The sequence below is a fragment of the Rhincodon typus genome, chromosome 22, assembly GCF_021869965.1.
Source record: "Rhincodon typus isolate 14 chromosome 22, sRhiTyp1.1, whole genome shotgun sequence".
NCBI classification, from domain to species: Eukaryota; Metazoa; Chordata; class Chondrichthyes; order Orectolobiformes; family Rhincodontidae; genus Rhincodon; species Rhincodon typus.
In genome coordinates, this window is record NC_063353.1 from 39,348,769 (window position 1) to 39,362,287 (window position 13,519).

Consider the following 13,519-nt stretch of genomic DNA (forward strand, 5'->3'; position numbering starts at 1 on the left):
CAGGATTGGCAGTTCCTACTATCTCTAATGAACAGACTTATGTACGAAGACATGCATTGAGAGCAGTTCTGGCGCTCTATGACTATCAAGAGTTCTCAAAGAAGCATTCGATATTCCCTTGGGTTCCAATAATGTTTCTATTACATCAGTAACACGTTGGAAAAACAGACTGCAGAATATCAACTTCGCCAAAATCATATCGTTTGGGTCAGAATTCAAGGCAATTCAACTGCAAAATTAAACACAGGATTTATTTCTCAAGAAACTTAAATTCCAGAAAGGTTTTTGTTCAGCATGTCACAACATCACTGGATGTGACCGATGAACCAAATGATTAAGTTGTCAGGGGCTGGGCCATGTTGCTGTTGGGGATGAGTAGATTCAAGTCACAATCAGATGAATCAAAAGTCGTAAAAATTTATTTCTTTTCCCCTCTAGTTCCAGCAAACAACAATTGCTTAGAGAGGGACTAACGTCATTGCCAAACAGTTTTTCATCCATACTATGGAGCACACAGGATAATATGTCACTTCATCGAAAAGTAACATCTCCAACACTGACTCTACTAAGGTAGCAAATAACTGCAACTTGAAGATTACTTTTTGCCTCCATTTTCTGTCTACGTACAGTCTTCCTAGCAATTTTTAAGATGATCAAGCACACGTCTTAAGGCTTCATTTAATCCATCTGGTATCACTTCAGTCAGACAGGGAAAGAAATCTGAAGGAGATCACAACCAATTAGACAGACTTGGCCATATTCAGCGCATATGTAGAGCCATTTATTAAGCCACCAATATCAAGCTCAATTTCAAAAAATTTTAAGCTTTGTAATGTTCGTGATCTATCACGCATTGTGTGGAAACAGGCAACACTGCTTGAAAAACAAGTCACTTGTATCCACTCGACACTCAACCTATTTAAATGAAGTTGCAACACAAGCAGCTCTTAGAAATCCTTGCAACTTGATTGATAGTTCTGTTTGCTTTGTTTGGGTGGGAAAGCATTACGACAATGGGTGCACTCACCGCTGACAGCTTTTTCAATCAGTCCTTCACAAGTGTCAAAGTCACCTTTAAGTACCAGCTTCTCATGCAGTTCGGTCAACATTGGATGTTCCAATGCAATCTTAGTTTTCTTCTGCAATGACTCAAAGGCCTCCGTGTAGTTGTGCTGGCGAAAGTGTTTCAGGCATAGCCGAATGGCTTCTTGTTCACGGTACTACTGGAACATAAGGAAACATTGGAAAAAAAAATTACACTATGAAGTCTCCATATTACTTCACAATCTGCCATGTTCAACAACTACTCACAACAATTTGTCTCACCAAATAAGACTAAATCTGCCTTTTAAAACTTTGGGAAGGCGTGTGCAAATCAGGTGCTAACCAGTTGATTGAGCATAGCACTTCATTATCACAACCACACTATCATGTGACCAGGCACTGGAGAAAGGTAGATTCCTATTAACAGGGGCTCCAGTTCTGCTTGCAGAATGAACCAAAAACACAAAATTAAAAAGAATACTAAAAGGAATTTTAAAGCCTTACGAGGCAAATCAAAACTTGTTAAAAAGAAAGCTTCATGTTGACAAAAGTCAAACACATTCTCAAATGGTAATCTACAGATGCCCGATACCTTGTTTCTCCTGCCAACTGAATGCAAAGGGAAGCACTTGCCCAAAATTACAGGCAACAACGTGAAAGTTAATTTATCCAAATGTCTGCTTTTGCTTGACAGTTTTCACCTACGCGTTTTCAGTTTTTGTATACTCGTTATTAATTTAACTCATGGTTTCAGAAATTTGGCCATGCCTGCACATGCTCCAGCAAACGCAGCCAAACGTAAACCATAGCAACAGCCAGTGAACAAGTCATGGTGGTGGAGAGGACACCTGCACAGCCAGTGGCTGACAAATGGACAGTGCCAAATTGGCAAAGCACAGAAGGCAGAAAGGTATTCAGAGCTGGTTACAGATCCGCACAGACGATAGTTACCCGCACCTCCTCCATAATAATACTCAACACGGGAGCCCCCAAGGATGCGTCCCCTGCCATCCACTGTACTTACTGTAAACCTACGACTGTGTTGCTAAATTCCAAAGGAACGCCATCTGCAAGTTTGCTGATGACACCGCCGTAGTGGGATGGATATCTAACAATGACGAGTCAAAATATAGAAGGGAGACAGAGGACTTGGGACGTGGTGCAACCAAAACAATCTGTCTCTCAAAGTCAATAAAACTAAACCGATCATCGACTTCAGAAAGAAAGGAGAAGAACACGCCCCCATCTACAGCAACAGAGCTGAGGTTGAGTGGGTGGACAGCATCAAGTTCCTCGGAGTGACGATAACAGACGACCTGTCCTGGACCTCCCACATAAACGCAACAGTCATGAAGACATAAAAGCCCTTCTTCTTCAGGCAGCTCAGGAAATTTGGCATGTCCGTAAGGTCCCTTACCAACTTCTACAGATGCACCAGTGAAAGCATGCTGTCCGGGTGCATAACGGCGTGGAATGGCAACTGCTCTGCTCAGGACCGTAAGAAACTACAGCAGGTAGCGTGCACAGCCCAGACCATCTCGGAAGCCAACTTTCCATCCATGGTCTCCATTTCCATGGCTCACTGCCACAGAAAGGCATCCAACGTCATCAAAGACTCATCGCACCCTGGCAATGACCTCCTACAACCTCTTCTGTCAGGCTGTAGATACAGAAGCCTGAACATGCACAAGCAGGTTCAGGAGCAGCTCCTTTCTGACCGTTATCACACTGTTGAATGGGCTCTAAACTCAAATAATGTAACCTGCAATGTATGTCTCGAAGGCTTTTTGATCTGTACATCCTCTGCTTGCTGTGATCTGCCTGTACCACTCGTAAACAAAGTTTTTCACTGTATTTCAGTACATGTGACAAAAAAAAAATCAATTAACCCACCCTACTTCCCTAACAGGCAGAATCCTGACATTATGAAAGGCTGAACAACAAATCCATGTGATTAAAGTTTACAATATTACTAACATTACATAACATTATAGCCTATTCAAGGTTGGATGATATAACATCTAGACTCATGACCCAAGGGTTTGTACAAATTAATTGTCTTTTAAACTTCTAACACAGTAGCGTCCTAATGAAAAATAAAGCCATTGATAGAAGGTGTGCGTGATGGAGCCCACTGCTCATGTTAAATGTTAAATCATCAGTAAGTGTTCATTAGTGATTCGTCTTTTTATCCAGGTATGTTACGTTTTATTTGTTCCTGGTTGGAGAAATATGGATCTTAAAATTATGTTTACGATATTATAAATTATGTGTATAGCAATTATCGAAGGTTGACTATTGGGTATTTGATCTGCAAATGATTCGCAGCACTACAGTTAACAGGAAGAATCCACTAACTAAACTGAAGAGATGCCATTGTATACTGGATCACATGTTTCCATGTCAGCAATTAATGACTGCTGTGCATGGACACATTTAATGAACAAATGTTGAGTTCTGAATCGATTGAATATTAAAAAATAAAAGCTGAACCAAAAGTCTACAATGAAAAAGTTTAATTTGGGTCGAACAGCCTTAACTTCAGAAGAAATATTTTGATCTGATATCTCAATGTGGACATGCACTGATGTTTAGTGCAACAGAAGAAGTTCGTCAGGAAGGGAACCATCTTGTAAACTGAAGTTCCAGATAAGGTTTGGGTTCCAATACAGTATAGCACAAAATTCCCCAAAGACCCTGATTTACAACAGTGATCCCCTCTGCTCCTTTTGATATATATCAAGGGTTCGGACTAGGATAAACAGGGTATTATTACAAAGTTTGCAGATGACAAACTTGGAAATGTAATAAAGCATAAGGAAAACAGTAATAGACTTCAGTAAACAGAGGCTGGACAAAAGCTCAGACCCATGGCAGATTTAATTTAACACAAGTGTGAAATAATATATTTTTGCAGAAAAATAAGGAGTCAGTCAATGTAAATTAAATGATACAATATTAAAAAAATGCAAGAACAAACATTGGGGTGTGTGTATGTGGACACAAACCTTTGAGAAGGTGGCACATAAAAGAGTTCATTGGTTACAGTTTCTTTTTAATTCGTTGATGGCACATGAGGATCACTGCCTAAAGCCAGCATTTATTGCCCATCCCTAATCACCCTTCAGATGGTGATGGTGACGGTGATGGTGATGGCGAGCTGCCACCTTTAACTGCAACAGGCAATCTAGTATGCACACACCCACAGTACTGTTTGGAGGCAAGCTCCAGGAACAGCAACATCATCTCTAGTCAGGAACTAAAAAAAAGTATGAAAATTAATTAACATTAAAATCTTTTTGAAAACACTAGCTAGGCCTCAGGTGGAGTGTTACGTTCAGTTTTGGGTGCCTCACTTCACAACAAATACTATGACGTTTGAGAAGGTAACATTTCCAGAAATGAAATGAAGAGGAACGCCAGTGTGTGGAGTGACTGGAGAAGCTGGGGAGATTCTCCTCAGAGTAGAGCAGGTATTCAAACTCGAAGATTCAAATACTCAAATACAGACTTACAAAAGGTCTGACTTAACGAACACTTGTACCTATGAACACAGGCTCATACAGACATATAATTTCAAAGACCCAATATACAAAAATTTTCTGTATTTCCGAACGGCACCGTTATGTTGTCCTGCATCGAGCTCCAACTTGCATTCAAGTCAACTTGCAAACAGACTCCAGACCATTCACAACCCGGGGACTGCCTCTACAATAAATTTTAAAAAGTTTCTTTCCAGTCACAAACAGGTTCCAGAGGACACGACTTTACTTAAAATGTCAACTGCTGCAATCGTGAATGCATTGCTTAAAACAATGACTCAAACAGATCCAATCGTAATATTCGCAAGCGAAGTGAATACTTGAAGTAAAAATTATTCTACAAGGCTATGGGGAAAGAGTACGCAAGAAGACCGATTGAATAGCTGTACCAAAAGATCAACGCAGGACATCTGGTTCGAATGGCTTCCCTCTGTGCTCATAATTCTGTAGTTGCAAGTATACAACCATTCAAACCAAGATTCAAAATTTATTGGATGCTTTAAACATTAATGATTGGCTAAATATTAAAAATGCAAAAATAAGGGGAGATATCACAACTATAATTAAGCATGTTTTGTAATCATCAGGAGGTGGACAATTAAGTGCACTTAGCTGTTGCAAATGCTCTTTTGGAGTAAAATTCAACAGCCACTAAAACTTAGCTTTAAATTACTCAAAGAAAAACCCATCAGGCTTTCACAAACATGTAGAACGTTTTTCCTTTCCCCAGATTGTATTAAATACTCTCAGCTGAAAAGCAGGAATTAGCCTCAGCCCATGTGAATATTTGGTTTTCAGTACTTATATTGAGATTCTAAAATCATGTGAACTGATTGCATATTAATGAGTTAGTGCAAAGGTCATGCTTGGAAAATGGATTTTTTTTTTTTTAAAATGCTGCTCGCCAAATAGTTAACAATAACAGAGCAGGTATTAAAAAAAGCAAGGAAGCGAAATATACAGCACAAAGGCAGTGCATTTCTGAGGTTCATATACTGACAAGTCCCTGTGAAATATGAAGGGAAATCCTCTATTAGGGAGGGGCAAAGATTGGCGCCTTGCCCCATTCAATTGCCTGAATATTTCTTCAAAGTAACAGACAGCATCACTTGCCATCAAAGCATTCTTTGGCCACCTGAAGAAGAAATTTACAGCATCACAGCTTGGGGACAGCTGATAAATTTGCCAAGAGAAATTGACAGATTTTGAAGCACCTTTTCAGGTTTTTAGTCGATTCAATAAAGTTAGTGAAAGTAGATTATGAAACTATTTGCAGAGAGTTATTACTTCACGTAAACTGACAATCAAAAAAATGTGAAGGATTACATGTTTAAGCTTCTCACATGCTCCTACATAATACAACTAAGGACTGAAAACTAAGTATTTAGGAACCACATTTGATTGCTTTTTTTTTAAAATTGTCACGTGTACTGAAAATAGTGCAAAGCTTCGTTTACGAGCAGTGCAGGCAGATCACAGCAAGCAAAGGATATACAGATCATAAAGAGTCAGACATACATTGCAGGTTACATTGTTGAATGGGCTCTAGCCTCAAATAGTCCAATAACGGCCAGAAAGAAGCTGTTCCTGAACCTGCTTGTGCACGCGTTCAGGCTTCTGTATCTTCTCCCCGACGGAAGAGGTTGTAGGAGATCATTACCAGGGTGCGATGGGTCTTTGATGATGTTGGTTGCCTTTCCACGTCAGTGAGCCGTGGAAATGGAGTCCATGGATGGAAAGTTGGCTTCCGTGATGGTCTGGGCTGTGCATGCCACCTTCTGTAGTTTCTTACGGTCCTGGGCAGAGCAGTTGCCATACCAGGCCGTTATGCACCCGGACAGTATGCTTTCAATGGTGCATCTGACAAAGCTGGTGAGGGACATGCCAAATTTCCTGAGCTGCCCGAGGAAGAAAAAGCATTGTTGTGCTTTCCTGACTGCCGCATTTACATGTGAGGACCAGGACAGGTCATCAGATATCGTCACTCCGAGGAACTTGATCCTCTTCCCTCTCTCAACCTCAGTTCCGTTGATGTAGATGGGAGGGGGGGGGGGGCACGTTCTCCTCCTTTCTTTCTGAAGTCAATGATCAGTTCTTGAGTTTTGCCAACACCGAGAGACAGACGGTTTTCATTGCACCACATCACGAAGCCCTCTATCTCCCTTGGGCATTTTGACTCCATGTTCTTAGATATCCGTCCCACCACGGTGGTGTCATTCGTGAACTTACAGATGGCGTTGGTTCGGAATTTATTAACACAGTCGTAGGTGTACAGGGAGTACAGGAGAGGGCTGGCACGCATTCTCGGGGGCTCCGGTGTTGAGTATTATTCTGCAGAAGGTGCAGTTACCTCTCCTCACTAATCGCAGCCGATGGGTAGAAAGCTGAGGATCCAGGTGCAGGCGGCAGAACCGAGACTAATGTCTCACAGTTTTGAGATCAGTCTGGAGGGGATAATGGTGCCAAAGGTAGAGCTGTAGTCAACGAGCAGGAGTCTGACGTAGGTGTCTTAGTTGTGGCATTTCACATGGTGACATTTCAAGTACAACTTCCGAGACTATAATACTTTGACCTTGAAAGCATGCTGACGATCATGATTTCAGTTATATTTGATTTTAATCTTAATTTATTCAGAGGAAATATTCATTACATATTTTCAACAGTCTATATTGCTAAGTAATGTAATTGGTATGGAATTCGGCAGCGCAAATCAAAGCCTGACAAATGAACACGGCACCTTTCCAAACAGCAGGCAGCAATCAGCCAAGATGAGCATTAACTAACTACACTCACAAAATGGTCAAATACTTCCAACAGAAGAGGTGACACTCAGTCTTTCAGGTCCTTGCTGGCCGTCGGCAGGAGTAATTCATCTGGGTCTATGCCCCCACCTTTTCCCCACATCTCTGTCCATTTTCCTTTTCAGATAATGATCTAATACCCCTTTCAATGTCTTCAGTGAAACTGCCCGCACCAGACAGCCATTCAGTGCACTGCATTTTAGACAAACAAGAAGCTGGAAGAACACAGCAAGCCAGGCAGCATCTGGAAGAAATGAGTCAACATTTCAGCTATTACCTTTCTTCAGAACTGGATGTGGGGATAGGGGGAGTTGTGGATGAAGAGAAGGGGCAGGGGTGGAAGCGAAATGGTGGTGGTAGGGTGCTGAATTGCATTTGTTGATCACTTGCTGCATAAAAGTTAAGTCCTCCTGTTGCCATCACTTTACTCTCATCGAGGAAGGGCTAAGAATTAGTGGCACGGATTTAAGATGACTGGCAATGTTTTTTCCATCTGCACTGTTCAGACGACGCTCATGATATGGAATATCTCAATCAAACATCTTCCCTACGTCTTCTCCAAGGAAACAGCCTCAACATCTCAAATCTACATGACTGAAGCTCCTCACCCCTGGAGCCATTCTCATGATTTTTTGTGCACTTCCTCTGATCCCTTCACATCTTCCCATAAATCAGAACCCAAAGCTGGACACAATGCTCCACTTGACAGAAAAAAGAAAACAGCATTTTATCCAGGTTGAGAACACTGTCTTACTTTTGTGCTCTCTGCTAGTACTTAGAAAGCTCAGGATACTACGCAGCTTAGGGCTGTGAAGAGGATTCATACCAGACTTGAAATATTAACTGTTTCTCCCCAGATTCTGCCAGACCTTCTTGAGCTTCTCCATCTTTCAATGGTTGCCTCAGATTTCAAGCATCCATAGTATATTGCTTTCATCAGGAAACGGTGTGCTTTGTTTAATGCTCTCTCAACACATCCTACAACTTCCAATGATATGTGCACAAACTCCCAGGTCTCTCTCCTCCTACAACCACTAAAAATTGATCCTTTATTTTATAACCTCTCTACATCCTTCCGACCAAAATGATGCCCTTCATAATTCTCAGCATTAGATTTCATCTGCCCATTCCAATGTCTATGTCATTCCATTATCCTCCTCATGGCTCAAAATACATCCAAGTTACCTGCAGTCTGCAAATTCTAAAATTGTGCCTGTACAGCATTGCCATGGTGATTCATCCATAACAGTAAGAGAAGCCAGGTCATGATTCTGTTCTAAATATTCCCTAGTCCAAAGCATAACTGCATGTCAGCATTTCATTTTGTCACTGAACCAATTCCGCAATCATGTGACTGACAAGTCCATGGCACTGCACTTTATCAAATGCCTTTTGGAAGTTCATGCACACCACATCAATGGCATTATTCTCCATTACCACATCCAAGACCTCTTAATTAGTTAGTTAAATATGATGCACCCTCAACCAATCCAAGCCAGCTCTCCTGAATGAAGCAGCATTTGTCCAAGTGAAGACTAATGTCTTCCCGAGGTACCATTCCTAAAAGTTTCCTTGAAGGTTAAAGTGACTGACCTGTAGCTTTTCAGCTTAAAAAATCAACTACTTCAAAGCTGCTTCCACAATCAAATAGTGTGTAGCTCTACTAATACTGAAATTATATTTGATGGTCTTTCATCAACTTGTTAGTCAATCATAGGCCTAAAATCTACACCTTCATATTAAGAAAAATGCTGGAGCCAGAGTTGTTCCTCTCATTCAGCATTGCCACCTATCTCGAGGGGCAAGGATTTCAGTCCGACCGACGATCACCGAAGCACCAAACTTCCCTATTTGCGCGCTCTCGGTTAAGGTGACCTTGAATACTAAGCTTAAATCCTGCACCTTCCATGCAACGTACTTGTAGCATAACTAAGTGTTTTTCAAGTTAAAAACATACAGAAATTGCTGGTGAAACTCACCAAGTCTGGCAGCATCTGTTGAGAGAAAGTAGAGTTAACATTTCGAGTCCATGACTCTTCTTTAAATTAAATATCAGCGTAAGAGAAACAAGCTTAAATAAAATATAATATTCCTACCTTGCTATACCAGTTAAGGCACGGTTGTACAATGTCTGGCTCATCTATCCCATGTAGTTCAACGTACCAGATGCTGAAGTTAAAGCTAGGCCCCCATGACATTAATGGAACTATCAAAGGAAACAGAAAAAAAAATTCATGACTTTTAGATCTGCTAACGTAGTTCCATAAAATTTAGAAACAGCAAAATTCATTTTTTCACGTCACTGATCATTTCATTAACCATAGGTATTATTTTGGCATCAATTCCGACTATCAAGATGTGTTTGGCTGTTGTGTTGAAATGGCAGACAACAAAAGTATACTGAGGGAAAATGAACAATATGCTCATTACTATAGAGTTTCCTTATGAACAAAGAGGAACAATGCAACACGTTATCAATGCAAAAAGAAACGGCAGCACAACCTTCCTTTCCAGACTTCAAATGGTCCGACAGAAGGTTTCCCACTATCATCAGATGGCCACTGCACAAGCTCGCATTAATGTACAGTTTATCATAAAGCAGTATTTTGCTTCCAGTGAATGTAGATGGCATTGAAGTAGTTTTGATTTTATGTTCTGAGATTTGTCAATCAAATACCACACATCTTAACACTTCAATCTAACTCTACAATATATTATTTACAATCTCATGTTTAGAAAAATTAATTAATTGAAACTTTGTCAAGCATATGATTTTGCGATCATTAATGACTAAGATAAGACAGTGACAAGCATACAGAACTAGATTATATCATCCAATGAGGGCTATTGAGTCAACAGTTTTTGAGACTACTTTACAAGAAAATTACAGTGAGCAATGGCAATAACACAGTTATAAAATATTGATGCGCGTGCATTTGCAAAATGCATTTTAGGGACCAATTCCAATAACACATTTAAGTCTTCACCAATAGCATAAATAGAAGCTATCTCCCAATAGTACAGATTAAAAGAAAACGTCAGTCATAGGCAGCAGAGATGGAACACTTCACAACAGTGAAAATAGCAATTCATGCTCCAACAGTAGTCAGACAATCAAATCTACCTGTTCCACTGCAAACATAAAAAGATACACTGTGCAGTATTTGAAAATTAACGATAACATCCTGTCCTGAAATTCTATCCTCTGATTTTTGCTTTTTAAAAATGATCCTTAACTCACATTCCTGGACAAAGTGCTACTTGCTAGAAAATGTCAAATCTGCCAACATTTGTTTATCCACTGATCGACTTTCCCGTTTGCAAATGCTGCCAACTGATTCTAACACTTATGACTGCAGACAGCGCAACGGTTCAAAAATGGGAATGACTGCCCACGGCCAAAATGAGAATTGGTTCTCACCAATTCTCAGTGAGGTGGTCAGCATAGAATCCTAGATTAAGCAACCTCAATTTTCACTTCGGGTGGCTGAGAGAAGAGAAATTAAACAAATAATGACATAGAAAGCCATTCTAAAACAGTGTAGATAACAGCAATCCATTTTAATGTAATTAGCTGCAACTCTTCACAGAACGTGAACTGAAAATTGTTCAGAAGTTGCAAGAAAAGGGTGACATTGTTTAATCATCACGGCAGCAATGTAGCTAAATGTACTATTTCATATTATGGTATACAAAGTAGGATAACCCAGGTACTTAAAACATAGGAAACGGTTCACTGAACGTTCTCAAAAACTGTTACATAATGTGGTGCAGCCATACTTTTAAAAATTGCAAAAAATATATGCAGACATGTACAAAACGCTGGTGAATAGAGTAAGAAACTCCATTTGAGTTTGACATCCTCCATTTCTTCAGTGTTACAAGGTTATATTCATAACCAGCCATTTTTGTATCAAATTTTACCCTTGCACGTGTCTGTGTCAGATTCAGTGGCAGACTTGTCTCTCCTGCCAATTGTCAATTAAAATTATGCCTATTTATTTCAGCTCATTGCTGGAAGAATTTACTGCAAATATTTAAAAAAAAGGTCTTCATTTTGTGACCATTGTATTGATGTGATCCTTCAAATGTACTATTGAGTTAAAAAGATAACAGGTGCAGTAAAACTACATTACTTTTGTGTCATGTTTTAATATCACACTAGGCCAAGGTCAATTTCAAGTAAAATAGTAAATGCATAATTGAGTTGTGAACTTTGAAGGACAACTAGAAATCAAATAACCATCCTTCACAAAATACATCAATTTAATTGATAATTACATGATAAAAATTGAGGTTACTTGAAAACACACAAAATAATGCAACTACAGGAAGTCTATCAATTCTACAAAGTAAATGGGGACTTGTACTGTTGAAATATTCGCCAAATTATCACAAATTGAATCCAAACTGTTACAAAGAAAATAACAGCAACCAATTTCAACTTTTAAAGTTCGGCTTTCTCCGAAATTCAGACTCAAAGTTCTGGCTATAAACGAACAGTCAGAAAAAATTGGTTCAATTGATCCATTATACTGAACCCTCAACGTTCTCAAAGATGCAAGCCTGTAGTGTACTCTGTAATATACATATACACATCTAAATTCCAGAATTTAACTAATCTGGATCTTGATGAACAAGAAATGGCTCTTTTCTCCAAAAAAGAAAATGGTGATAGATAATTTGATTTTAAAAAAAGCTTAAAACACTGCGGGATTCTAGAGAACCACTGTACTAAGTGGGGTAAAACTGATCCACGTGTGAACAGCAATGAGAAACGGAATTGAGAGCATACTTCATATGCATTTGGATATTTATTCTCACTGTTACTTTCACTTGCTTTGAAATTGAAAGTACTTTCCAAGTCAGTGGAAAATTAAACCTGGCATGGCGAAAAATCAGCCAAATTGTCAGAAGCTTGTTTTAATCTCCTTACATAGATCAATTTGACTCCCAACATATTCCCATTCGTGAAGACCAGAAGCCCGAAACCGAAGTTGGTCACTAATAAACCCCAACAGGAATTTAGAACCAACTTTTCCATTCACATTGAGTAGAACATTTCATGGAATCATAGAATATAGAAACATAAAATTCTTAGTGTGCAAGCAGGCCATTTAGCCCATCATTCCACACCACCCCTCCCAAGAACATCCCACCCAGACCCACCCCCTACCCCATTCCTGTAACCCTGCACTACCAACGGTCAACCCGCACATTTTTGGACCGAGAGAAGAAACCGGAACACCTGGAGGAAATCAACACAGAAACGGAGAGAATGTGCAAACTCCACACAGGCAGTCAACCAAGGCTAGAATTGAGACAACAAGGTGCAAGGCTGGAATTGAACCTGGATTCGTGGTGCTGTCAGCAGAATTGACACCCGCTGAGCCACTATGCCACATTTAACAGGAAGCTAGATAAATATGCAAGGACCAAAAAGATTGAAGTATGCATTTTTAATGTGAAATAACTAAGAGGTAACTTATGTAGCACCTAACACTGGCGCAGAACTGTTGGGGCGAATGGCCTGTTTCTGTACTATTTACATTATGCCTGCATGAATGTAACTGAATAAAGGTCTGCAATCCATGCTGCATATTGGAGGATTTCAAGTTAATTCCAAACCTCAAAACAAAACTGCTGCAACTGACAAGAGCGATCAAACTTTCCTGGTAAGGTTATCTATGACCAGTTCACTTGTATCTGAGGACTACATCTGCATAATGTAATTTCCACATAATGTAATTTCTATATTCCTACACCGGCCCTAAACCCCACCTCTTCCTCCGTTACATTGATGACTGTATCGACGCCGCCTCGTGCTCCCACGAGGAGCTCGAACAGTTCATACACTTCACTAACACCTTCCACCCCAACCTTAAATTTACCTGGACCATCTCTAACACCTCTCTCCCCTTCCTGGACCTCTCTGTCTCCATATCGGGCAACCACCTCGAAACCGATATTCATTTCAAGCCCACCGACTCCCACAGCTACCTAGAATACTCCTCCTCCCACCCACCTTCCTGCAAAAATGCTATCCCCTATTCCCAATTCCTTCGCCTCCGCCGCATCTGCTCCCAGGATGAGGCATTCCACTCCCGTACATCTCAGTTGTCCTCGTTTTTC

General features: G+C 40.2%; 1 protein-coding gene across 1 annotated transcript in view; it reads right to left on the reverse strand.

The window, feature by feature from the left end:
• mkln1 (muskelin 1, intracellular mediator containing kelch motifs) overlaps window positions 1–13,519 on the reverse strand; it is a 96,086-nt gene that overhangs the window by 47,653 nt on the left and 34,914 nt on the right. The window contains exons 5-7 of the mRNA XM_048609995.1: window positions 9,484–9,593; window positions 9,367–9,381; window positions 1,028–1,220 (exon numbers count right to left, since the gene is read on the reverse strand). Of these exons, the coding sequence (XP_048465952.1) occupies window positions 1,028–1,220; window positions 9,367–9,381; window positions 9,484–9,593 (318 nt within the window). The remainder of the gene's footprint in view (window positions 1–1,027; window positions 1,221–9,366; window positions 9,382–9,483; window positions 9,594–13,519) is intronic.